Source organism: Copadichromis virginalis, linkage group LG10 (genome assembly GCF_057382275.1).
Source record: "Copadichromis virginalis isolate Kocher_CV1m ecotype Utaka linkage group LG10, C_Virginalis_male_GT1.1, whole genome shotgun sequence".
Taxonomy (NCBI): Eukaryota; Metazoa; Chordata; class Actinopteri; order Cichliformes; family Cichlidae; genus Copadichromis; species Copadichromis virginalis.
Genome location: NC_140627.1, coordinates 14,618,858 through 14,646,365, shown reverse-complemented (window position 1 = coordinate 14,646,365; position 27,508 = coordinate 14,618,858). Strand labels below are relative to the sequence as shown.

General features: G+C 40.7%; 2 protein-coding genes across 5 annotated transcripts in view; one reads left to right on the top strand and one right to left on the bottom strand.

The window, feature by feature from the left end:
• The window catches only part of LOC146700050 (serine/threonine-protein kinase PAK 3), a 50,679-nt gene extending 39,203 nt beyond the window's left edge, over positions 1–11,476 (top strand). For 2 of the 3 annotated variants that reach the window (XM_085470075.1, XM_085470074.1), the window contains exons 4-16: positions 596–749; positions 873–910; positions 3,778–3,840; positions 5,190–5,345; positions 5,427–5,601; positions 6,235–6,298; positions 7,311–7,359; positions 8,355–8,467; positions 9,234–9,351; positions 9,533–9,632; positions 9,815–10,011; positions 10,145–10,282; positions 10,951–11,476. In XM_085470075.1, coding sequence (XP_085326201.1) covers positions 596–749; positions 873–910; positions 3,778–3,840; positions 5,190–5,345; positions 5,427–5,601; positions 6,235–6,298; positions 7,311–7,359; positions 8,355–8,467; positions 9,234–9,351; positions 9,533–9,632; positions 9,815–10,011; positions 10,145–10,282; positions 10,951–11,040 — 1,455 coding nt within the window. In that variant the 3' untranslated portion in view covers positions 11,041–11,476. The remainder of the gene's footprint in view (positions 1–595; positions 750–872; positions 911–3,777; positions 3,841–5,189; positions 5,346–5,426; positions 5,602–6,234; positions 6,299–7,310; positions 7,360–8,354; positions 8,468–9,233; positions 9,352–9,532; positions 9,633–9,814; positions 10,012–10,144; positions 10,283–10,950) is intronic. The other variant, XM_085470076.1, reaches the window with a different exon arrangement.
• A 2,324-nt stretch (positions 11,477–13,800) lies between these two features.
• Positions 13,801–24,049, bottom strand: LOC146700049 (calpain-5-like). 2 transcript variants are annotated; one of them, XM_085470071.1, is made up of 13 exons: positions 23,824–24,049; positions 21,852–22,034; positions 21,573–21,704; positions 20,451–20,659; positions 20,135–20,327; positions 19,860–20,050; positions 18,353–18,430; positions 18,064–18,259; positions 17,847–17,969; positions 15,707–15,909; positions 15,161–15,282; positions 14,928–15,064; positions 13,801–14,440 (listed from the first exon to the last, which is right to left on the bottom strand). In XM_085470071.1, exons 2-13 carry the CDS (start codon positions 22,014–22,016, stop codon positions 14,270–14,272), a joined length of 1,920 nt encoding a protein of 639 aa, XP_085326197.1. In that variant the 5' UTR covers positions 22,017–22,034; positions 23,824–24,049; the 3' UTR covers positions 13,801–14,269. The 2 variants fall into 2 exon arrangements, with proteins under 2 accessions (XP_085326197.1, XP_085326199.1); XM_085470073.1 differs by lacking the exon at positions 23,824–24,049 and adding an exon at positions 22,980–23,002.
• Positions 24,050–27,508: the final 3,459 nt, after the last annotated feature.

Genomic DNA, 27,508 nt, shown 5'->3' with positions numbered 1-27,508 from the left:
AGCAGCCACTTTTACTTGTTTCAGGGTTTTCAGGGAGAATAAAGTACATCACTCTCGATTTTTCCCTTGATCTCCCTCCAAGTATGATTTCTTTTTTTTAACCTCCATTGCCAGCCTTTTTTCCTCCAGCAGCTGATTTGCTTTTAATAGTAAAAATGTGCATGAGTTTACAAAGCTGGCATGAAAGAAAGCCATTGTTGACGGATATTCACTTCCCATTAAAGATAAAAAAGAATTGTCTCAAAAGATTATTTTATGCTCCGAGTAAAGAAAGCAATAATGCTTTTATACTAACCAATTAAATACAAGGATAAAGCTAGCGGCTTTCTTTTAAAATTCATTTCTTATAAAAAGCTAATCAATTTTTGTTGTTGACTGGCAATATAAAGAATATTTATTTACATGGAATATTAAGGATCTTTTTATTTAATCGATGTGTTTCAAATTGTTGATCACTGAGCTTTAGTGATCAAATATACCATGACGTTAAAAAATGTGAGAAAAGCCTACATAAACATTTTGTGTTTCTCTCAGACACAGATTGATCCTTTTGTCTCGAGATGCTTTAACCTGTGGCCTCTGTCTCTTTGTAAAGGGCATCCCAGAGCAGTGGGCACGGCTCTTACAGACCTCGAACATCACCAAGCTGGAGCAGAAGAAGAACCCGCAGGCCGTGTTGGACGTCTTGAAGTTTTATGACTCCAAAGAGACCGTCAACAACCAGAAGTACATGAGCTTCACTTCAGGAGGTAATCTCACCTAAATACTCATGGAAAATGTCAGTTAGCAATATAAAAGGCTAAAAGATCTGCATCTAATACAAAAGATTTTCAGTATGTTGTTTTAAAAAAAATGTCTTCTTTTCATTTCAGACAAGTCAGCACATGGGTACATAGCAGCAAACACTCTGGTGAGTTCTTGTAAACCTTCTTTGGTCACTGTTTGTGGTTTTCTATGACTAAATAATTTATTTAGAAATCATAATCTAACAGAGTTTATGCCAGTTGCTCTCTTCATATCCCTGGACTTATTACGATGGTATATCAGATCTCTGACCCATAGCCAGAGCCACGATCTCTGCAACATTTTATTGCTTTCAAAAATGTCTGATTAATGGATGCAGGCAAATAAATTCTTATAACTTATCGAACAGTGTAATCATTTAACAGGTAAGTTGCAATATTAGGTGGTTTATTTCTTTGTCCTGATGCTCAGAGTATTAATGTGCCTCTCCACCTACACCCCAGTAAATCTTCATCACTTCACCCTCGCTGTCTCTTTCTGGGATTTTCTAGAATAGACCGTGTTACTTTAAGGCACGTTCTCTTCACACAGCCTTCTCGCTCTAATGGACAGAGTGTGCGTGTTCCCCTCTGGAGGCTTACTGCCATCACTATGTGGCATAATTCCCTGATTTTTGCATACATGACAAACACTCTTGCAGCTCCCGCATAGAAACGATGGCTGCTGCGAGAGCCACCACTGAGCTTTGTTTATTTTTCCAATCGACTTAACCAGATTTTGAAATAGACGGAGCTTCAACTGCATCTAGAAGGACTCCCGCTGTGCTGACCTCATTCCTGACTTTGACCAGAGTAATCTATGCTTTCTGCACGCTGGGTGAAGAAGTGGAATCCGAGTCTGTTTAGTAGGATTTGCTGCCCCGGGCAAACTACGCTGGGATCTCTTCATGCAAAGCTATTGCTTGATACAGCTGTATGCCTGTGAAGGGCAAATGGGTGTGGCAGTCCATCTAAAAGATTGTGTGAGTGAGCACAGTAAGGCTATTCTAAAGCATCTCAATCTTGGACCGTCACAGTGCTCCACAGCATGCAGAGGTGACTCAGCTATCGGTCATAGTGCCAATTTTAAGTCTTAAGGAAACAGAATTACAGGAACGTTGCCAAAAACTCCTCTACTGAAGAAAGTCCTCATCAGCTACAGTACCTCATATTATTTCAACATCACTTTATGCAGAAAAATATGTGAAAACTAATGTTTTGTTTGCTGTAAGCAGCTCTGTCTACAGCCAGAAGCGACCATGTTTAAATGGGTGCACTGCACAGATACAGATGCCTCTAATTACTGTGAAGTAATCTCTAATAAAATGACTAACTGCACATTGCTACAACAGCCTTTGTCTCCATCTAACTGTCAGTCAAAGCAGCTGCACTCCTAACTTTGGGCGTAAACAAAAATCCAGCTTCTTTTTTTGTACCAGGTTGTAAACATAATTATTTCTGCTGTAATGTTGAGCATTTTAATGTGGAAGTGTGCAGCAATTTACTTTGCAGCCTCAAGTGGTGATTAGAGAAACTGCAGCTTTTGCTATGTTGGTTTCATATTTTAGCACGTAGAGGTTGCTACCCATAATAATAATAATAATAAAAGAAAAGAAAAACCCTATTCAATGTCTATATCTAAGATTTTCATTTGAGCTCTTTGAACTTCAGTTTGAGCCCGCGGTGTCTGCCTGACCTTGACTTTCGCTCAGCATACATATATAGCTGCATATTTTGGCAGTACAGACATCGTGCTGCATCCAAATCCAAGATTTGGTCAGGCAGAAATTCACGAGGAATTTAAAGTGCCAAACGTTATCCCCAGAGTCCTCCTTTATGAGACATTAGATACACCCCAGAGATTATTTTGGCAGCAATGATTACTTTGTGCTTTTTTTTAATTGTTAATAGAAATTACATTAGTGAAATGAAACAGTCAAAATAATTTGACACATTCTCAGGAGACATTGCCTGTCCTCAGTTTTCTTGGCTCTTAATTGTTGCTTTAAGTGATTCATGTTTGGGTTTTCCTTCTTTATTGGAGCTTTTTAGGAATCTCTCCCAGTTAGCCAACCGTTGAGTCATATGGTATAAGGCCACTTCACCTTAGCTTCCTTTTATTACGAGTTTGTCAACAAATACCTGTCGCTAAACCGCTGTTCGTGTTACTACATTCATAACAGGAGCGTGGGTTATATCTCACATTGCACTGGCTGTTTTCATCACTTGTGTATTGATGTTGTTACTGTAACGTCTGATACTTTGAAATCCAGCATGGTTGGTGCATGGGTCTTTTTTTTTTTTTTTTTTAAATGAGAAGAATAATATTTCATGCAGTTTGGTTGTGCTCACACAAAACGTGCATTCTGTGGATGGTTAATTGAGAGAAGAGTTTCCCAGAGGCTTTGATTTTTATCAGCAGCGAGTAGTGATTATGCTCGAGTATCTACAACAGTTACAAACTCCATCGACATTCCTGGCTGCCAGCTAGTGCAACATGACTGCGAAAAGTACTAGTCGTTTACTTAAACACAGTACTCTCGGGTTTCAAAGTAAATATAGTGGAAAGACATATTTTTGACACATCACTCTGCCTTGTGTGTGTGCGTGTGCTTGACTAGACTGGGTGTCATTCAGCTGCGATCTCATTTTAGTTGAAAAGGTTGGTTCATCACAGAATCAGACATTAGGCGCATACATGCATCTGCTCAGGATAATGTTATTGTCAGTACTGTAGTGTCCAAATATGATGGTTATATAACATAAAAAATAATAATAAAAAGACAAAGATTGTTCAGGACTTCAGTGCCATGGACAGGTCTCAGGTGACGTAGTATATCTCTATCATGTCCTTTCCTCTTGCTGGCTGTGGGATATAATGCACGGACATGACGTCCACCTCTGCCCCCTCCACCCTCTCCTAAAGTTCACATAGTCTTACACATGTGTGGGTTTGTTTTGAGTAAATCCTCCCATTTTCAACCTTCACATTCAGAACCGGCTGCTGTCATCTGGGCCTCCTGTCAGCCTTAGAACCTGCAGCGCATTATTTGACAAGGTAACTCCTCCATATTACTATCCACATGACTTATCTCTGCATTGGCCTTGAAGCTAAATTCAACTATTTGACCTCCTACTATTGACTATGCCATCTGGCTAATGCAAAATGCACACAATATTTCATTATGAAAGCATCATCACTCTCTGCACTGAGATTTCACGGGGGATTGATTGGATCTTTTTGTTTTTGATGTTCCAGATATATTTGTCATCTACCACAAAGAGCATCTGTTAATTCTTTTTTGACTGGATCGTGTAGCAGAGCAGTGGCGCATGCCACAGAGGGTTGTGATGACTGACAAACTGCATGTATGAGCTCATACTCCTGAAAATTTAATCCAGTAATTTGCCTGTAACTTCATCACCATTGTAGACATTACCGCATGGCTCCCTTGCTGGCTAACTGCTTACAATTAGACAGACAGCCTTTCCTGTACTGCAGTCTTGGCCCAGCCCACTTTGGAGCAGGTCAGAGGCCCAGTATGTCTGAACGAAGGACTGAGACTTTTCCCTCAGCCAGACCCTTTCCCTTTAATCACTAGAACTAAGCTGCACTGCTTCATTTATGCATGACAAGACTTGAAATAGATGAAGTGTTTCCATTCCATAAGAGGAAGATGATCCAAGGCAAGTAGAGTTTTGGATTAGAGGGGGAAAAGGCTGAGCATTAGACATAATAAATATGTCTGGGGCTTATTAATCACACTTGTTAAAAGGTAACTCCCACATCAACGGTATGTCTGCAGCTCACCACCATGCTGCACACTGCTGCAGTATGCTATCTCTTACAGTCAAATATTTAACAGTTTGTTACTTAAAAAATTCATTCTCATGGCACACCTTACCAGTCCCCACAACTCCAAATGCTTCTGATAAACTGCACTGGATGCCACCTCACTCTTCTCTCTTTAGCTCACACCTGACTTATTCTTTCCTTTGCTATTAACTTTTTTTTTTCTGACAATTAATCCTGATTTGTTTTTGCTGCTTTCATGTGAGTGACACTGAAAATTGTTTTGGCTTCATGCTAATCGCAAGCTAACTTAAAATCAGTTTTGAATGCTATCTTTATTAGTCTCGGCGTACTTTTGGCCTTTAGTAATCTGATTATGTATGTATGTTGCACAGAATCATTTTGAACCTGAACTGGCCAAGAATCAGATCCTGCACTTTGGCTGGTTTGGGGTCTACAGACTGTTCACAAATAGCAGTAACAAAGAAAAACTGTAAAAGGAAAAAACAATGGATACGTTTAAGAATCTGCACTTTTCTTTTCATTCTCTTACTTTCATTCACTGGCACATACATCTACATACATCCACACTGACTTCTAACTCTACCCTCCAGGGTGCCAAAACATCAACAACAGAACCCCCGATTGCTCCGCCTGTGTCAGAGGAGGAGGATGAGGAGGAAGAGGAGGAGGAAGAAGAAGAAGACGAAGAGGACGACGACGATGAACTGCCCCCAGTCATTGCCCCTCGACCGGAACACACCAAATCTGTTAGTTGGCATCGTGCGCTTTGCAGAATTGTTGCGCTGTGATACCTCTGCAACTCCTTTGATATCTTGCCTCTCTTGCAGATCTATACGCGCTCCGTCATGGATCCACCAAAGCCTCCCACCCCCGTGAAAGAGGTGCTGACTCCACCGGAGTCACAGGTCCAGCCGGAGAACACGCCCAACACAATGTATCGCCATACCGACCGGCAGAAGAAAAAGTCCAAAATGACGGACGAGGAGATTCTGGAGAGACTCAGTATGTACAGTTACAGCTCCATGTTCTTACGCTCTGCCCTCTCCACACTTCTGTGGATAAATTTAGGAAAGACAGCCTCATCTATTTGCCCAAAATCAGTCGCATTCAATGTCATTGTCAAGCACAAAAATATAAAATATAAACTCCTTTGAGGTTAAAATCTGTATATTCATTATAACAACTCTGAGGATGTGACCATTTGTGTTCGGCACTAGCTAATGCTCTGATGTGTATCTGTGTCGATTTGTGTCAGTGTGTGTGGCCTGAGCTGTGCGCTGTACTGATTTAAAAAGAGAGGCTGAATGTTTGGTTTCCAGTAGCTGTTTTCCATATATTACATCTAGTACACAACCTCTATATTTGGTAGAATAATTCAAAAGAACATGGAATAGTGGATTTCTCCCATCTCTGCAATGCAACTTTAGCTGAAATACCCAGAAAGCTCTGTGTATTAGATGTGAGTGTACATAAGCTCTCTGTGCAGGGTCTGCCTGAAATGAAAGGCCATAAAAACATTTCCTTTTTTTCTTTTTTGTGTGCCTGTGTGTGTTTGGATGAAGCGTCTCCTGACAGCGTGCACTGACACACACAGTACAGGACAATCATTATATATCTGCTTTCTCTCTGTCTCAGGGAGTATTGTGAGTGTGGGGGATCCCAAAAAGAAGTACACACGCTTCGAGAAAATAGGACAAGGGTAAGTCTTTCCATGATCATCAACCAGCCGTCACAGTTACTGAAATAGAGCAATTTCAGGAACAGCCAGCCTCTGCAGGAGATGGGGAGCTGTAGTGACCACTTCAGGGGGGCAGAGGCAGAGGGGAACTTGGCTGAATTACTGGAAGAAAAATAAGTAGAGAGGAAATGAAAACTCTATCCCGAAAAGGCCAAGAGCCAGATTAGCTCTGCCATTTTGTGTCTCTCCCTTTATCTCTCCTTGTCTTTTGTTCTTTTTAACACTGTGGCTTTCTGTCACTCTCCCTGTACATATGCACAGATAAAAGTGGTGTTGCTGTTATCGGCTCTGACGCGCTCACCTTTTCCATATTGGATCAGGAAGCTTTTATTTAAACAGTAGATGATTGTATATTTATTCTTTGTCAGGCTGACTTAAAATGTGCCTCATTATTCAGAGTTGTACAGGTGTAGCTGACAGCAAGAGACAGAGGGGGAAAAACAAAGCCTCAATTCACAGTGGAGGTTTTTTCTTGTATTACAAGTTATGCTTCCTAATAAGGACAGATTGGCTGCATACCATTCCTTTGAGCAGCTATTGGAAGCAAGTGTGTGTGCTTGTCATTGCTAAGGTTTAAATTAGGAAATCTAGCTCATTAAGAAGAAGAAAAAAAACATCTCTGGCATGAAGTGTGGACTTTTCCCCCTCTATGTTAATTCACAATTTCATAACATCATTAGAATACAACTTAATTTGAGACTTCTCTCCATATCAAAAGAAAAGGAAAAGGGAAATTTGGTCATATTAACACACTACAGTTAGCATCTGCTCATGCAACAGTGCAAAGGTCCAGGAGATAGTGACTCTGAACATGAGATCAGTCTGATGTAATGCAAGTAAAACCTGATTTATATAAGTCTGCCCTCGGGGCTTCTTTGTCACACCTCATATTTTAATCCTGAAGGTCTCTGAATAATGTAAAAAGTCACCACTATTTGCAGTGCTGGTGTAATTTTGATCTTGTGTTTTGCAGAGCGTCCGGGACTGTGTACACTGCCATCGATATAGCAACCGGCCAAGAGGTATAACAGACTGTAAACTGCTCAAAAAATGTAAAGGAACTCTTTATAATCAGAGTACAGCATCAACCCCCAAAACAGGAATCGTTTTACAGGTGGAGGCCACTGACATTTTTCCCTCCTCGTCTTTTCTAACGTTTTTTTTCCCACTAGTGTTGCATTTAGAATGAAGTGATACCTGAACCCTTCATAGGTTGCACGGGTAATCCCCCAGGATGACACATCAGTATGTGCTATTAACAGTCTTAAGAGCATGGAGGAGATTCCTGGACATAGGCAGTTCCAGGATGTAGGCGAGCTGGACAGGGCCGTAGATAGTCCCAAACCTAACAGCTGGACCGGTATCTGCTCCTTTGAGCAAGGAGGAACAGGATGAGCACTGCCAGATCTACAAAATGACCTCCAAAAGGATGCTAGCGTGAATGTCTCTGACCAAAACAATCAGAAACAGACTATATTGTCAGACCCTATGCTGGTGCAGTGGGTCCTGGTTGCCTCCTGGTGCACGACAAAACCCAGCAAGAGTATGCAGGCAATACCTAGATGAATGATCCCACGTTTGCCTGACCTAAATCCAATTGAACACCTCTGGGATGTTATGTTTCAGCCCATTCAATGCTGCCAGGTTGTACCTCAGACTCAGTGATGCCTTGGTCCAGATCTGGGAGATCTCCCGGGACACCTTCGTCTCATTAGGAGTATGCCCCAGTGTTGTCAGGCATGCATACATGCACGTGGGGGGCACACAAACTGTTGAGTAGCATTTTGAGTTTCTGCAGTGACAGTTCAGCAGAATAGATTAGCCTGCCGCATCAGTGTTTCACTTTGATTTTCAGGATCTTTGACGCAAGACGCAAGACGTTTTGTTTTTGAAATGTTCCTTTCATTTTTTGAGGAGTTTATTTAACAACATTAACATTCTGTATATTGTTTCTTTTTCCTTAGCGAGCCATCGGGGAACTTATTGTACACCCAGTATATCTTGTCTGTTTTCTCAGGTGGCCATTAAGCAGATGAACTTGCAGCAGCAGCCCAAGAAAGAGTTGATCATCAATGAGATCTTGGTGATGAGGGAAAACAAAAACTCCAACATAGTGAACTACCTTGACAGGTTTGATTTCACCTGTAGAGTCACAGAAATAAGTAGAAAGATTTATGCTTCTGTGTTAAATCTACACCGTAGGTGTAATGAGTTAATTATGGTAATTAATTATAGTTGTTAATTTCTTCATTGGACACAGTTAAAGCTTGATGAGCTGAAGAGTCGTAGTGGAGATTTTTTCTTCTTATTCCAGCCTCACGTTCTATGCAGTCACCTGCTTACTACATATATGTTGCTAGTTCCAATAACCAAACATTACACTACAATTTAATATGGATTTACTGTTATTACTTAAGTTTGCAAGTAAACTTACCCAGTGTATAAATATAACTTTGCCAGTAGCAGCTGATCTGTGATCAGAACAAAGTTGATGCAGTTGACTGTAGAGTGATTTTGGCCTAGTGTGTATTATAGTTACCTTAATGACATTGAAAAATCCTCCCAGCCTTCTTTTCTTCCTCATCTCCTCCTCTTTCTTGCTGTTCTTCTTCTAATGGTGGTCTCATTTCATCTTAAGACATTACTGACACCTAGTGTTGTAAAACCGTATAAGCATTCAGCAAGGGCACTCAGCTCATGCAGCTTTCGAGCATCTGTTCCACTCGGCTCCTTTTTTCTTTTGCTTTATGTCCCTTTGTCCACAGCTAGCGGTAACGTGCTTTAGCTCTTGCTTCTTGTCGTAGACTGCTCTGTCATCTAATTTTCTGGGCAAGGCTTGAGACTCGATTTGCCAAAGAAATATTAAATATGTGTTTCTCACTTTCTCTTTTATTAGTTACCTGGTAGGAGATGAGCTTTGGGTGGTGATGGAGTATTTGGCTGGAGGCTCGCTGACAGATGTAGTGACTGAGACCTGCATGGACGAAGGCCAGATTGCAGCAGTCTGCAGAGAGGTAAGAAGCCAAGTTTAGATCAGCAGTACTGCCAGATGACCCTAATATTAAGGTGGACTCATGTAGACAAGTTTACGCATTTTACCCAGCCTAGAGAAAAGGACAGTCTACGTCTAAATTTTTCCTGAACACGGACTTTCTTTCGTAGGTGAAGTTAGTAATGGGTTTTTTTTCTCTTCAGTGTCTGCAAGCTTTGGACTTTCTACACTCCAATCAAGTTATCCATAGAGATATAAAAAGTGACAACATCCTCTTAGGGATGGATGGATCCGTGAAGCTGAGTAAGCATTTATTCATTTTATTCAATAAACTTTGGCTTTGGTGAGGAGTATGATCAGGTTTAGAGACACTGTGTTGTGTTAAATGAAAGACTGCTGGGATCAAATAAAAAGAATAGAAATGCACGACTCAATGTTAAAACACCCTTGCGTCTCTCTGTCTCCCTCTCTCTCACTTCCTGCAGCCGACTTCGGCTTCTGCGCTCAGATCACTCCCGAGCAAAACAAGCGCAGCACGATGGTGGGAACGCCCTACTGGATGGCACCAGAGGTGGTGACTCGGAAAGCGTACGGCCCGAAAGTGGACATCTGGTCTCTGGGAATCATGGCGATAGAGATGGTGGAGGGAGAACCACCTTATCTGAATGAGAATCCACTCAGGGTAAGAGACAAAGCACAGCCACAACACGGAGGCTCAGTAGCCGTCTATGGTTCTTACAGTTTACGTGGAGATAAAATATTCGTATGTCTTTTTTCTGCGGTCCTTGCATGTTTGACTGCGATCATCTTTCCAGGCGCTCTACCTGATCGCAACCAACGGGACTCCAGAGCTGCAGAATCCAGAGAGACTATCATCTGTGTTCAGAGACTTCCTCAACCGCTGTCTGGAGATGGATGTGGACCGCAGAGGTTCTGCCAAGGAGTTGCTCCAGGTAAAAACAGAGACTTGAGAAATAAACAGTATGTAGACACGCTACCATCTGCTGCACTTTGACGAATATATCCAACTATGTGAGTGATGTGGTGTAAACGAGCCATAATTCTTACTACTGCGCAAAACCAAATTGAGCTCAAAGTGTTGCATTTTGGCGTTCATCATCTTGTTCTTTTAACAAAATTATCTTTTTGGATAGGCAGGTCATGTACTAGGTTATCAACTTTTGTTAGTTACCCTGGAAACTGGATAATGATTCTTGGATAATGATAATAATAATTTCTCTCACCCCAACCGGTCGCAGCATATGGCTGCCCCTCCCTGAGCCTGGTTCTGCCGGAGGTTTCTTCCTGTTAAAAGGGAGTTTTTCCTTCCCACTGTCGCCGAAGTGCTTGCTCATAGGGGGTCATATGATTGTTGGTTTTTTTTCCTCTGAATGTATTATTGCAGCGTCTACCTTACAATATAAAGTGCCTTGAGGCAACTGTTGTTGTAATTTGGCGCTATATAAACAAAACTGAATTGAATAGAATAATATGATTCTAAGCGTACTATATTAAATCTACTCTTATGCTTGTTTTAATAATCATAACTGTATTTTTATGATATTGCAACACTCTTTGGATTCATAGGTACATTTTAAAAAATGATTTTTTGCATTTTCAGCATTCTTTCCTCAAGTTGGCGAAGCCTCTATCCAGCCTGACGCCCCTGATTGTAGCTGCAAAGGAAGCCATAAAGAACAGCAGTCGCTAAGGATGTGCTCTCTGTCCGCACCCGAGGCTGGAGCCCCGCCTGCGATGAGTGCTTTCATCACATCCAGGGGCTTGGGTGTATGGGTGTATGGGGGGCGGGTGACGTGACAGTGACAGCACAAGGAGGGGTTTGTGTGACTTACAGTGACAGCACAAGGACAAAAGACCCCCAGGCCTCAAATGTAGGATGGACATCTGGCCTTGCAGCGTCTCGGCCCATGCTGCTGAAAAGACCTTGTCTCCCCGTTTACTCCTCCAGCACTCTGTACATGTAGAGCAGTCTATCACAAGTGTGTGTGAGTGTGTGGGTGTGTTGGCCTGCGTGCGCGTATACAAACTGTGCACATTTCTTTGTGTCGTACGTCCTGTTTGGGAGGCGGTTGCTTCCCAAACCGAAAAAAAAAAACCATGAGAAAATTGAAAAGAAAGCGTGCTCATTTTCAAGAAGAGGCTCCAAGAGCGACGAGGAGAGACAAAAAAACTAAACTTGAAGAGCCTGAATTTCCTTCCCTGGCAAGCTTTAGGCTTGATTATCCCTCCTCCAGTCCTTCCCTTCATGGTGCACCATTGGGCCACACCTGCACCTGCAGGGACTGGCTGATGTGAGAGCGTGATTCTGGACCCAGCCTTTGCCTGCATGACTACGGCTCTGTGGAAAAAACATAGCTACTCCTCTGCAGACTGTCACATCTCAAGGTGGAATATTTTTGCATTTTCTGTGTGTCTGTGTGTGTGTTTGTAAATGCGTGTAGTAGGGGTGCCACTACAGGGGAAAAAGTCAGGAATAATTTCACATGACCTATGCCAGCTTTAAACACCCTTTATTAATCCATTTCATATCGGTGAAGAGTTGGAGTTGGCGACGGTTGCCTGAAGTTTTGGCTGTTTCCTGTTGCAGACACACATGATCACTGATGCCAGAGCCAGAGCTGTGTGCTTGAGATGTTTATATTATGGAGATCTGTCATTTACTCATCCTAGAAGATGGTCATCTACAGTAAGTTGGAGGTCCAGCACCACACTCAATCACACCCAAGGATGCCCCAAGAATCACAGTGTCCTTAGTCAAAATACACCCAACAAACAAATGCTGTGAACAAAAAATATCTTTATCCAATTGAAACTGACAAACACGACATAAAGGGAAAGTACTTCAAATGCATGTGTTGTGTCCAATGAGCCACTGACCACCAGCTGCCCCTCCTTCCTTCCCTCCTTCCTTCCGTCCTTCCTTCTTCCTTTTTGTACTTATGATGCTGCTCATTCATTCTTTTTTCCCCCCTCATTTAATTGGATGTTATGCAAATTCTTTCCGTGATATTTACATTTTATCACCTTGTGGGTGTGCGTCAGATCAAAAAGAGGGGGATGTTATCAAGGGAGTGAAGCAGGAAGCAGGGAGTGCCATTTTACGATTGTACCTTGCCCTATAGCGCTGAAAACCCTAGCCGAGGTTCACATTGATCGCCATCATTCCTTCCATACTGGGTTTGCTTAAACTCACTCCTCTGTACAGAAGTTTAGATTTTGTGTCTGTATTTGCTGCCTTCATTGGACATTTCCCATGTAGCATCCCCCCCCCCCCCCCCCCCCGTGTGTGTGTGTGCGTGCGTGCGTGAGTGTGTGTGTGTGTTAGGGGGCTACCTCAATCTGCACTAGAAGATGCCTCACTCGTGTTGTCCACCTTGACTTTGAGGTGCAGGGTAGCTGCTTAGTCATATTGTACCTCCACTGTCCAGCGCAGAAGATGGAGTGACGTGAGACAGGAGGAAGCAACAGAATCCATGCATGTAAAACAAACTATACACTGTATGTCATCTTCAGATAGGTTAAGATTGTTAGGATATGTATGTATGTATGTAAATACGACGGGAACCCCCACTTTTTTTTCATAACTATGTAACTTAAAACGACAATATTCAGGTTGCTCTGTGGTATGTATCAATAATTGTTTTGCACCCTGGAAATAGAAGAGAAAAAAAGAGAGAAAAGCAAACACACAAACGCCGTCTCTGCACTCCTGGATCCACCTCTCCTGTTTGGGCTTTATAGGACACTCCTTCATCCGGACAGAGAGCCGATGAATGCAGCACTCTGTGTGCGGGCCCACACAGTCTGTCCTGAATACCACTGCTGAGTGTTTGTGCGTGTGTGTGTGTGTGTGCGTGTGTGAGTGCGCGTGGTAGGTGTGGGTGGCCTGTTAGGAAGCTTCGCCAGCCCTGGGACATCTGGCCTCTGCCCCATGTACAGGTCTGAACTATGAGCACAAAGGTGAATTTCGGGACGAGAGACACCGCCGACGTGCCCCCTTTTCTGTGGTTGCTCCTGTACATTCCTATCTTCTGAATGTGTAAACCTGTACACGTGGTGTGAAAATTCCTCTATTAATGTCTATCAAGAGAATGGAACAAAGACAAAAAATGTTACTTTTTAAATTATTATCTTTATTATTATTATGATTATTATTACTACTACTCTTATTATTGTCTAGCTTTGTAAAACTGCTGATCCATCTGGCATACCTCAGCAGGCCTTCCCCCATCTTTGGAAAAGGACAAATGAGTGAAGGGGAAATGAGGTTTTGGATAAACTATTTTTAATTGTGGTTGAAGCAATAGACTTTTTGAACTTTGAATTGTGCATGGCTGTGTCTTGAGTGTCCAAAAAACAAAAAAAAAAAACTGAAGGAAAAAAAAACAACAAAATATTGCAGTTTGGGAACTGGACTGAAATAAAAAGAGGAAGAAAACCAGAGTCGTAGCAGTGTTTGGTCTTAGGATTTCTTTTAATTTTTGTTCCATTGAGGATTTTCTTAGTACTCATGAGAACGAACCATGATTGTAAACTGCTGGAGGAAAGAAACGGAAGAGGAATGCATACGTGTAACACCAGGTGTAGCATGTAACACGTTACTCTGCAAAAAGGCGACTGTACAGGCCGCGATCTTGGTAACTGTGAGGCCTGAAGGACAAATACTGCCATGTTTCTCACAGTGTCGTATCAGAATAATCGGGGTTACAAACACATCAAAATAAAATCTTTATATATAAATTATAAAAGCATGAATTAAAAAAAAAAAAAGATCAAAAGTAACGAAAAGGGAGAGATTTTCAGTTTGTCCCATAATTCCCTGCTCACATAAATTCACCTTCATACAAATGCATCCCGCTGCTGGTTTTGATGCTTGTCAAATAAGTCAAAGCTGAGAAAGGATTCAGCCCTTTCTCCGGTCATATGGCAGTCAGCTGAACCGAGGTGACGATCCTTAGGCCGATGGTGCCGGGCATCTGCCGTCCTTGATCTGTGAGCTGAAGCCTCTGAGGTTCGGTGGGGTCGTTCACTGACCCGGACAACACGACTTGGCCCATAAATTCATCCTTCACTGCGTTGCTGTTCCACACCTGAGGAGAAACAGTCAGTTTGAAATATATTTATCTCCACACTCTAAAATGTAATGGCAAAACAAATGTTTTCACTCATTAAACAGATTAGGAATTTAAGATTTGCACACGCAGGATGAGACTTGGTCCAATATGCAAATTAGGCTAGTGGTGTAAAAAAAATGTATTGTTGTTGTTTTGGCTTTTATGAACAGAGACGGCACTTAGTTTACATTTGATGCAGAATTGTGTGTAAGACTTCAGGTAAATTGAAAGTTTATTCACTGTTAAAAGCTGGGAAATTTGTTTTCTTATGCTCTTGAAGCCTTTTACAAACTCTTTAATGAAAACTTTACAGTCTTTGAGATTAAAATAACGCTGATCTCTGAAAAGCACACATGTCTGAGAGACATAGTTTCAACCGGACAGAGGTGAGAAATCCCTTTGCTCCACCAGTCACTGAGAATAATTCCATTAAGCAGGACTAATGAGATAGACTGCATATTACCTGCACAGTTATGGGCTTGCTCAGCTTTTTCCTGTAGAAAACACCGCTAGTTGCAAACTCTGGGTTTAAGGTGTCCTTGTGGATGGTGGATTTGACTGACTTGCCCTCACATGATATGATCACGTAGGGGTCTGCACCTGCGTGAAAGAGAACCAGATTTGGTGGATTCAAGACTCATCACGCTGAACAGAAGTGTTATAGCAGGAAGTTTAACTTGTGGAAAGTCTTCTAACCTCCTGTGCGGTCCTGATTCTGCAGCCCCTCAGCTGAATGTACATAGACATGAGTCACAGCTTGTGGGTAACCAATGATTGAACTCCAGCATTTTACCTGAGGCTTGTCCACTGTCAGCTCCCTGTGAGAGTAGAGAAGAGTTAAGAGTTGGCAATGTGGCCTTGTTCTTACTAGAGGCAAACTGAAAGAGTGGAACAGTAACATTACACCTATGATTCATAGACAAGGCTGAGTGGATGACCTGTATTATTAATTTGTGACTATGAGTTGCTGTGCCAAAAAGAAACAAAACAAAATCTGGCAAAATAAAATATTTGGCCAAGAAAAGCAATAGAAGTTACTGTAAATCACATTTAAATGGTCCCTATTTCCCAAAACACTAATTTGAATGTTTTCTTGGACTAAAAACGTACAAACAGCTGCCATGTCAGTCACTTTCCCAGATAAGTGCGTTATTTTTGGAGTTATTGATATTACATTTTTGTCTGACAAACTCAGCTACACACTGTTGTTGGCTTGACCTCACATCTACGGCACTGTCCTACCTGCAGCCGGACTCCACATCAGTGAAAACCCGGAGCATGAAATCGCCCAGCGTAAAAGGCTGGAAGGTGGTGGGGAAGATGACATATCGGCCCTGAGTCAGACTGATCCTCATGAACACTGTCCGAGCATTGATGTAGGTTGACGTATTTACACACTTTTGGGTCAGGATGTCATGTAAACGGTACTTCCTGTTCAGCTCCACCTAGAAAAGAATTTGATATTTTGTGAGCATAATTTACCAAAATCCTGTGCAACACAGTTTGGAGCTACTTCAATAAATTTCAAAGGAAATGCGATTACAAGTGACACATGAAAATATCACCTAAGAAGCATATAGTACGCTCAAAATGAATGCAGCTTGACATACAGGGTGAGCTTGACTGCAAGCTTAGCTTGCAAAAACAATTGATCAAAATAATACGACGTAGCAAAAATATACAAGATTACATAAATTACGTCTACTATACAAACAAATCTGGGTAGCAGAATTTCATTTTTCCCTGTTTAATTTATAGCCATCTTACTTAAAGGTGACTTGAACTCTAATGAACTGCACTTTTTACTGCATGAAGGAGCAAAACCTTCCGCTCCACCGCAGTCAGCTGCATCAGTATAGCAGCAATCCGAAAAAGTACCTGGGCAGAAAAATGACTTTTAAACTGCATTTTGCTAATTTTGTACTTAATTAAACTACATTTGAATTCGTGCCAGAGTCAACGAATACATGTTCTTCTTGTTCATCATAAACTTTAATTGATGCCTTTAAACGGCGTAGTAAAGAGAAGTGGAAAAGAGTTTTCTGCCTCCTGGTGGCACAAAATAGAAACAATAATTGAATTTTAACACGCGCATTACTGTGTTGACTGATCGTCTTATTTCTTCTTGTTTTTGAAAAAAAAAATACAGTGGCATTAAATGTGATTTTTTTTTTCACCACAAACACAGCAGACAGGAATCTAATCGTAACATCTGTGGTTTAGAGAAAGTGCCCGATAAAGGAAGAGGACACATTACTTGTATGATAAACATACATGAGAAAGGTTAAATAAAGATTTAACATTTCACTTCCACAGTGGGCCACGCGCACACGACTGTTTCTGTTCTCTTTCTTTTTTTTTAATTAAAAGCTTTTTATGGTGCTGATATTCATTCCTGTCCAGAGTTTTGGCAGCACTTCTATCAGCGTGATAATAGTGCACAGTGTGTGTCTGAACTTTGCCATGTCTCTGTCAACTAAAGTCTCATTACAGGAAATGGGCCGTCAGTTTTGTCACACTGGGTTTCATGGTCTCATTTAAAGGTGACAATCTAATCGCAACATGCAGGACAACATCAAGTTTTAAACCCGTTTCTGAAACACACCCCAGGTTGTAGTGATCGGCACTTATTGTATCTTGTGTCTGTTTCAGAACTCAGTGTATCCATGTATTTCATACTTTTCAGCTTTTTTTTTGGCCTGGTTATGATTTAGCAGACATAACACGTGAGTCCTAAATAATCCCTGCACACTGCTGCACAAGAACACAGGCATCCGAGCCGTCTGAAATCATCACAAAGATTTGAGTTTGGTGTTCGGTTCCACGCTGCTTTTCAGCCTGAAGCAATCACAGAAAGTATGTGGTACCTTTTTGTGTTTAATCATTTATGGTTCAGGCTGCTGAAATGGTCTGTTTTGGTTCTGATAAAACACTCAAGGGGTGTAAGTTGTTGGAAAAAACAAACTTATCACTGTTTGGTCATTAAATGAGAAGAGAAAGTCAATTCAAGCCAGATTTTTTTGACCAAAGTGATGCAGGATGGGGTGAAAAGGCTTTGCTTTTGACCAAAATAAACTGAACTTTGATTAATGTTTTCATTCCAGACAAGAATAATGAGCCGTTCACTAAATGTGGGCCTGCACCGTATTATTATCCCTCATTTCTAGTCCTGCATATTGAGACAATTTGACACATTTTCTTTAGACTTTAAACATTTACAATAGCTGTGAAGCTGTGAAGAAAGTCCCCTCAAACTCAGCACACACAGCAGACATTATTCTGACAAATGAGTATGACATGTTTGGCTATATTTTAAGCATTTCACATCTCCCACAAACACAGTCTTTCCCACATATGGAAGGGTTACATGACACTGTGATACCTTAAAGATGCCAAAGCCAATGGTAAGGTTTTCTCCGTGACCTTGAGGTCTGTGGATTTTCATGTCTCTCTGTTGCAACGAGATGAGGACCTCATCAGTCTCCTTTGTCACATCAAATAAATACTGCAAAAGAAGTTGAAATGGAGTCATCACAGATGTGTACACATACATGAACAGAGGCGATGTAAGGAGAGAGGTCATCCAGAGCCTGCTGTACCTGTGGGTTCTGCAGGAATGTCCGTTTGTGGTTAGCACAGCCCCCACAGCGGTTTAGAAGTGGGTCAGCATTTTTGGACCAGCTGCCAAAGTGCACGTACTCATTCCAAGTCTTATGGACGCTAATCAATGAAGTATTTATGACACGGCACACGTCTGCATCAGTGAAGAACTTGCACCAGTCTGTAAATGACATCCTGAAGATTTGAACAGAATCTATTATTAAAATCTGGAAAAGTGGGATAAACTGTCCTGAAATAGTGCTGTGATTGAGGAAATTCATCACTTACCAGAACTCTCCATCATCTTCCACTGTGATGCCAAGCTTATGCCTCTCTGTGTCACCAACCTTTGCCCATTCCTCAGAACTGGCAAACAAGAATAAAGCAAGGAAGAATGTTTAATGCGCTTACAAACAGCGCACAGATCAAAAGACATTTTTTCATTTTTGGACAATTGCCTGTCTGAGCCAGTAGCAAAAGTTTCCACAGAGACTTTGTAACACTGAAAAAATAAAAATACCTGAAACTCCTTTTATAGATCTCTGTAAAAGTCTGTAAATAGTTCAATCTAAAATGCTGTAACATCCCCGAGTATTAGCCAACAACTTGCCCTAACATTAAATTACATTACAAATTTAATTTACAGACAGATGGAGGTTTTGCCATGAAGAAGTCATTATTTGGCATTATTAGGCTCAGTCATTGTAATTCATTATTATCAGGCTCTCCCAAAAACTCCCTAAAAATGCTTTAGTTGATCCAAAATGCTGCAGTGAGAGTACTGACACAGACTAGAAATAGAGAGTGTATTTGTCCCACATTGGCTTCTCTTCACTGGTTCTCTGTTAAATAAAGAATCAATTAATTCAATTAATTCAATTAATTAATCTTCTCCTGTTATACAAGGCTTGAATAATTATTCTCCATCTTATCCTAAAGACCTTGCATTAGTGTATACCCCATTAGAGCACTTTGCTTTCAGACTGGGGGCTTACTTGGGGTCTCTCAGGTATTTAAAAGTAAAATGGGAGGAGGAGCCTTCACGCCACTGTGGAACCAGCTCCCAGTTTGGACTCAAGAGACAGACACCCTCTCTACTTTTAAGATTAGTATTGAAACTTTCCTTTTTGATAAAGAATTGTTAGATTATTCTGTTATTATATGTTACCTTATATATGTAATCAAAGTAGTTGAATTAGAATACTGCTGTAGATCACATTATACCCTTTAATATAGAGTGTGTGAGCTGTATGTAGTTTAGTTCTCGTTATACTTTTGAGTTAACAGAACATATTCACATATTAGTTCATTAGATAAATGTGCATCACTCTGTATCCTTGATCTGCTGGGAATGTGTTACACTGTTTTCTTGACATGCTTAATTGTTGAATCATGAAGAGAAGGTTGTAAGCAGGTTGTCCCAAAGCAGGTTGTGAGCATTGATACACCGAGTATTGTCCCTCCTTCAGCCCAAAAATTCAAAGAATTGGGAGATTTCAACAGAATATAGATAAGGCTGGGTCTGACTGTTAGGGTCTTTATGGCTTCTTCATCTTCTGATGTAAAGTGCCTTGAGGCATCTGTTGTGATTTGCTACATAAATAAAATCAAATGTGATTGAACTATTTGAACCAACGAACCACGGCTCTGTTTTCCATATGAATCCAAAAAACACAAAAACAAGTTTGTAAGGCAGACAGCGTTCCATTTAAAAAGGCTTTTTTTTGGCACAGTGTCTGCTGAAATCAGAACACATAGCAAAGACAAAATTAACTATAACAAGCTTCCTGCTCACCTGTCACTCCAGGCTCCTTTCCATTCAATCTTACCCCAGGGGTTTCTCATACGGATCAGAGGAATGGTTTCATTCTTGAAGTAGGCCAGCAGCCCATGACCCAAACGAACCCTCTTCACTGCAGTTACTGAGTACGCATGGCCTTTCACGAGCCCGTTTATCATCTTGAGCTCAATTTCATGAGGCTGTGCCTGTAATATTTTGCAAACAATTACTATCGGCATGTTTAAAGTGCTTAAAACACAAAGACGTGTATATTCAGAAACAGCACAGACCCTGATGGAGCAGCTTATGATTCCTCCTCGGTCGTACACCTTCAGCAGGTCATCAAAAAGCTTGTCTTGTTTTCCTTGGTCCTTATAAAATTGCCCTTCTTCTAGGCTGATGGCTTCAGATACAGCTCCACTGAAATCCACCACAGCATCACCAGTGTTTCCACCCTCAAGGGACTGATAGCAGCCAGAGAGCCTGGGCACAGATGGTGTAAGAAATGCAGAAGTTTAGTTCAAAGCATTATAAATGCAGACGGGACCTAAAACTAAACCAAGTAAGAGTCTCCCCCCCCAATCAGGCTATTTAAAGTATACTGACTTTGCATAGGCCTTTTCCAGCAGAGCACTCCAGAATTCGTTGGGGTCTTTCGAGTGGCAGTAGATGAGTTCTTCATTGATCGTAGGGAGTCGGTCATCGACCACCACGTCGATCCACTCACCAAAGATCCAGAACTGAAAGTGGAAGATTCCTGCGTAGTTCTCGGGGTGTTTGTCATCCCACTCCTGCTCCTTCCAGTCAGGAATCACCTGATTTGGCATGCGACATCACCCAAAATGAAATGTGCCCACAACAGATAGATTTGAACAAAATCACCAAAACATAAACATACTAGAGTTTAGTATACACTATAACGAGTTCAACAAAACCCTTTAAATTACATCTTTGCTCATAAAGCGCTGAGTGCACGCAGAATTCAGACAAAAGATCTGCAGTTCTACACAGTATAGTGGAAGCATGCCTATTTAGTTCACATTATCTCATGACCAATAAATGCAGGTGTTGTAGTGTTTTATGTGTGTTATAAAATCAAACGTTTGCAGTGGATGGAACATACATAACGCTGTAATAAAGAATTGGCCATTAAGTTCTCTAGTTGTACCAACCCCAGGGATTTGAGAACATATAATGTGGAGTGGGTAAGACAAAATAAGTGACATAGAATGCATAGCTGATGTATCCTCACACTTTCAGTTTTTCTTCCTCTGCTCATTTCTTGCAACTAAAATGTGGAAAAAAGGTGAAAGATTTCTACAAAGGACTAAAACTTTTTGGTTGACATTTATTCTCCATCGCTAAGCCCCTCCAGTTCCTCTTCAGGTTTCCCTCTTTTCCCTCTTCTTCTTTGATTTGTATTTTATTTAAGAAAAAAAGATAAACCCAATACAGTCAAGTTTCACAGACAATTTTCTAAATAGCTGAATTTTGTATCTCTCAGGTTTCATAGTCCCTTTGCCCTTAGTTATTAGCAAAGTTACAGTACAATATAATATGTTTGTCTGCCAGATATATTGAATATATCCATGGGAGAACTTCCTTCCTGAAACGAATACCCTGCTGCTATAGTTACAGTATTTAAGTTTTATTAATGTACAGTTATCAACTTTAACGCACCAACTCCTCGACACCCACATTAAGAATAAAGCAACAAAGTTAACACACCTTCTGCCAGAGCTTTGGCTTCAAGGCCAGACAAGAGCAGGCTGCAACAAACCAGCAGTTTCCCACAACTCCCTGGTTCAAATCATGGGAGCTGATGCCCTCAACAAACAGATGAGGTTTTTTACTTATCTCCTACAACAGAGAAAATAACATGACAGACTGTTAAGACTTTAACAGTATTGAAAAAAAGTATAATTATAGGTTTCGTTTTTTCCTTTTCTTACATGCTGTCTTAAAAACAAACATGTGGCTTGATGGATATTAGCCTTGGCCACTTACCGCAGGTCGTTTCCACTTTACCCTACCAGGAGGTGGTTTGTTATAATAGAGTGAAGCGTTGGTGGCTGGAAACTCTGGATCCTCAAACAGCGTCTTGTTCCTGATGCAGTCATTCTTCAGGTCAGCGTAGTGCTGTTTTTTGTACGGCTTCACCGAGGAGACCATCGTGCTGAAGCCTCACAGCTGCAGATCGATGAGAGACACCAGACATTTTCAGACTATGTAAAGGAGGAGGTCCCAAAGCTGATCGCTATTGGGCAAATCCAGCTGAAACTGTTCTCGTAAATCTCAGCGTTGTTTCATTGCCAGATCATAGCAGACTGACCTTTGACCCAAAGTCCCTTGAGACAGTCTAGGTTTACTGATGAGCATACGATGTTTACATAGCAATATGCAACTTTCTTATTAACTATATTCTAAAACAGGAAATGAAAACTTTACAGTTAGAACACAGATTTAAAAAAATGAAACATTTGATGTAAAGGGATTTTTAATCATCTGACGAGCTGCAGTTTTCTGATTGAATCAAGTGTTTTACACGGATTTAGATCCATCAATAGTGTTTGAAATCTTAAGAGAAAGTAAATAAAAATACATCACATATCATTCAAAGATCAACAGCAGTGACAATATTTGTGGCCAGAAGACTTTATGTAAACTGGCACGTATTGTGAGAATAATATTAATTATATTAAGGCTACATTTTACTTTGTGACAGAGGGAGTGATCATCATCACAGCTGTTTTCTCCAGGGAATGACTCTTGAACTCTTCGTCCCACTCATGTCAACTTCTGAGTGTTTTGTTAATTAGTTTTGATAAAGCTTGATATTTCATTTTTGCCAAGAATAACACACCACAGTGTACCAAATATCCTTTACTGGAAGCAACAAGCATTGAATTAAGAAACACTTTGTAACTGTTTCTTTATAAAATCAAACAAGTTAAAAAAAAACAGGGCAGGACAGGACAGGAAAAATGATTTAGAGTGTGCACAGATCTAGCAGACAGACAGAAAGAATCGAGCTAACTCCAAAACGTAAAGAATGAGAATTTTCAGATTTTTCTATAAAGTTCAAAATCATTACAGATAACTCATTGAAGACAAGAAAACATATCTGCACTATACCTCTCAGACGGCAGGTGTGCACCTATAACTTCCTGGTCAACAACAAGGAAGTTTCCAGGTGTTGTACTTGCCTGTGTCTGAGAGCCACACCCCGGTTGTTATTGTTCTTACTGCACTGGATCTTATCGCCTTGGCATTTTACTGTTTGACCCGAATACTTTGTGATGTCATGACTCCCAGATTTCTGAAATGGATGAATAAATCATTCTGTGTCTGTGGGTAAGGGAGTACACAGAGTTGTTGGTGAGTTTGTGCTTGTGTGACTGTTATCGGTTTGAGAGTTCTTGGCTAAAGCGCTCAGACAGGCTATTTTTGGTTGGTTATTCCATTTACTCTTTTTTTTTTTAAAGGAATATAAGTGTTTACGTGATGAAAACATTTGTTTCTCAACAGCACTTTGCAAGATTATGTCTCATACTGTCCTTTTAATCTGTATAATAAGTGAATGGCAGTTGACATTCCCCCCATATCCGGCATATCTGCCGGCACGTGACAGTGTTGTTAGAGATACAGTTCAGTGTTTTAGTTTCATACCACAAAACCCCCCCAAAAACTAAAGCATTTTATAGTCTGAGTTTATGCTGATTTGTGCCTGGGTAAATGTAATTATTATATTGTTATAAAAATTACTTTTAAATGGTATCAGTGTGTTACACAGTAAAAATGGCTGCTGGCCAAAACAAAGATAAATCTGAGCCATTCAGTAAAAAAACCCCAAAAAAACCAAAACAAAAAAAAAACCCAGATGCAGTAAATCCCATGAATCCACAGTAAACCACATATACTTGTTGAATGTTAAAACTGAAAGCACTTAAGTGCTTAAAATCTTAAGAGCAACACTCACCTGTCGTCTTGTCCTTGCAGTGATGGGCTCAAACACATCCAATCGTCCCGTGGGGGCTCCTGTGAGAGCTGTTTAAAGATCAGTCCCAAACTCGACACTGCAAGTTGTCCGGTCCTTTCATAAAGTGTGCAATCTGGTTTATCTTTTTTTCAGAACTAGATGCCGTTTCTTGAGTTTTAACTTGTAGCACCGAGCGCTTCCGTAAAGAGTAACACATAACACAGTGCCTGAGAACTGGTCTGACGAGCACCTCTGCAGCAGGAGGTGTTAGGCTGACATGGTGATTGGAAGGTGGGAGGGACGGTGGGAGACTGAAACTGAATACTTTCGGTACTACCACCCAGCCCCACTAAGGTGCAGCAAGTATGAACCTGCCCTGTTTTTTCCTTAAACATTAAAACTTAGATTTAACAAACACAACATGTAGTGTTGCATATCTCTGCTAAGAAACAAAAAAAACAACAACTTGCATTATTGTTCTTTAACTTTTACCATGTCTAATTGAATAAACATAACTAATAAGCCATATGTTATCCTTGCACTTTAAGTGAACTGTGGTAATAGGACAAACTGGCAGGCACTGAGTGTTCTGGGCTTAAAAAGCACAAGAAACACTTTGACTTCCCCTGACTGAGAAAAATCTTGAGTGGCTAAATCCAGGCTCGAAACTGAGGAAAAACTGAGCCAACATTAATAAGGTAAATCCACGAAGGAGTAAAGGAGACAGGCCAAAAAAGAAACTGAACAGATTTTCAAAATAACAATAAATCATCTGGATTAGCTGTGATATGAGAAAATACCAAACATGAGTTTCTGATGTGATAGATAACGAGAATGAGTGTATCAGTGAGCAGGGTGATATCTAGACACACACCATATGACATGAGATTGTTTGAAAAGAAGGAAACACTTCCTGTGGTAGAAACGGGGGGCCAGATCGACGCTGTCATAACTTAAATAGTGAAGATTTTAATGAGCGCCGTCTCATGGTTTCTTCAGTAAATGAGTCACGAGGTCAGCGCTGTCAAAGCCCTCTTCCTCGTGGGAATGTATAACCGTCAGATATAAACATTTGTTTGCCACAGAAAACACGCATGCGAGGGTGGAGTAATCACAGAAGTGTAGTTACATATCACCACTTAAAGGAGAGATTTAAATTGATCTGTTTTATCTACATCATATTTACATTGTGTCATAAAATTGGAAAAATAAAGCCAGTGAGAAATAATCCTTTCTGGAACGTTTTCACAGGTTCTGTGAAAACTTAAGTACACCCGATGACTCAGCAGCTTGTAGAACCACCTCAAGCAGGGATGGATGTGGAGCTTTACTAAATGACGTGTCCTTTGTGGTGTCACAGAGGATGATGTTATGCCAATTACAAACTAAGATGGACAAACCGTCACACCCTCTCCGTGACGTGCTGGACGGTCACAGGAGCACATTCTGCAAACGACTCATTCTATTGCAATGCACTACAGAAGCTTACAGGAAATCATTCCTACCTGTTATACAGCTCCCCCTCTAAGGTAGCTGCACTGTTTTTGCTTTCAGTATCTTGTATATATTGAAAGAGAAAATATATGGATATTGTGTGTTGTTCAACTTTGGAGCATTTATTTAGACACTTCCCCCCCCCCATCTTATATTTTAATTAAGTCTGTGTAACAAAGGGAATGATGGAAGGGATTAGTGATGTATTATTTTCTGTATGACTATCAGTCTCTAACGTCACTGTGAAGGAATTCTGGCTCTTCACAACATTGCAGGACATCACTCTTAAGGTCCTGCTGCAGCATCTCAGTCTGCTGTGGCCTCAACTCTTTTCTGGGCTTCTTTTCTTTTCTTTTTTTAGCCATTCTGTTGTAGATTTGATCACTTCAAAATATCAACAAACAAAACCGGGGCTCCATACATACTTTGGTCTATAGTCACAGTCCTCTCAGGATGACTCTGACCTGCTGAAACGATCTCAAAACCGTAATAATAGTACAAACGTGGCGCAAAGGTTTTTTTGAATTTTTGCCGAGTGCAATCATGTTCTCTTGAGAATGGCTCTTTTTACTTTAAACTTTACATTTACAAGCCTACTGCTGTGGCTCCAGAAGATATTTCAGTGTTTTACAGCTTCCAGTAATGTAATATTGTGAAGTCTGAAGAGTATCACAGCTGCTTAAACTATAAGAGCAGATTTTTGTGTCTTTACAAAAGCACTCACCATCAGCCCCACCCCCACAGTACATGCCATAAATAGTCATCCTTTTCGCAAACCAGGCACATATCTACATTTGAATTTCTTTACTAAGGAAGCTGCTTACAATAGAGGATTTCTTGTTTAGTCTGATCTGAACAATGAACAACCCCGATGGATCTTGTGACATTACGCAGTTTCACTTCTTTGGCAAGTTTTAGAGTCATTACACAAAAATCTTTTCTGCGGGTTTTACATTTTTAACATTCTTTTTAAGGAAAAAAAAAAGAACCTGTCAAACATTTACAGTCGTTTTAAAAGGTGAGATAGTGTAAATGATACGTTTCTGTTGATCTTCCTCCTCGTTCTGAAACATGCCCATTTAAAAGTCAGAGTGGAATTCAAATGTTTATTTTTGTGGGGTGCCTCTTGAATGAACCTTTAACTTCATTAGAGCAAACAACAGCCAGCAGATGGCAGGAGATTCATATGGCAACAAACGACAGCCAGCATCTCAGCAGGTTTTGTTAAAAATCTGTGTTTGTAGTGCCATTCTTGAGTCTTACAGAAGAGAGCGCCACTGTAGAGTCTTTGATGCTGGGAGGCGGCCACGTTCTCCAGCACAGCACAAAAAAAATTCTGTAGTCATGATCCAGACAGAAGCTGGTGTAATGGCTTTACATTAAAAACCTTTAATATTTAATATAGTTTTATAGTGTGGATTAAAAATTAAATGCACTTATGTGACTAAGCAATTATTGTACAGCACTATCATTAAATTCCATAGTTTAGATAGGCGTAAGGGTGAGTGGGTGTTGTTGCAAGTATAATGAATGCACAAACGGCGCTTGATGACAGTGACAATTATGGGGATATGTTTGTACCAACTGTGAAAATCTGAAGCAGTCACTTTTGCATAAATCCAGACTGTTTATTTATGGCCAGTATTTCAGAGTTATTAAAACCTGACATGCACTCCCTGGCCCATTTTCTTAGGTACATCTGTTCAATTGCTCCTTAAAGAAAATGTTGAATCAGCCAATCACATAGCAGTTCCTCAGAGCACACAGTCAAGATAACCTCCTGAAGTTCACACCAAGCATCAGAATTAAGGAAAAAGGGTCATTTAAGTGACTTTGAAGGTGGCTCAGTTGTTGATACCAGACAGGCAGTTCTGAGCATTTCGGAAACTGATCTACTGGGATTATCCTTCATAACCGTCTCTACGGTTTACAGATAATAATCATAAAACAAAAATATCCAGTGAGCAGCAGTTCTCTAGGCGACAATACCTCGTTGATGCCAGAAACCAGACTGCTTTGAGCTGACTGGAAGGTAAAAATAACTCTGGTAACTACTGGTTCCAACCAGGATGTATTCAGAAGAGCGTCTCTGAACACACCAAAAGCATCAGATGGTCTACAGCAGCAAAAGACCACACGGGCAACACTCTTAAGAACTGAAACTACAACAAAATTTGCACAGGCTCACCAA

Excerpts from the sequence above, each read along its gene's own strand:
- LOC146700049 (XM_085470071.1), bottom strand. The coding sequence starts at position 22,016 with ATGGTCTCCTCGGTGAAGCCGTACAAAAAACAGCACTACGCTGACCTG. Across the intron at positions 18,431-19,859 it reads AAAGGAGCCTGGAGTGACAG|TTCTGAGGAATGGGCAAAGG; the intron begins GTGAGCAGGAAG and ends CTTGTTTGCCAG. Across the intron at positions 17,970-18,063 it reads CATTCCTGCAGAACCCACAG|TATTTATTTGATGTGACAAA; the intron begins GTACAGCAGGCT and ends CTTCTTTTGCAG.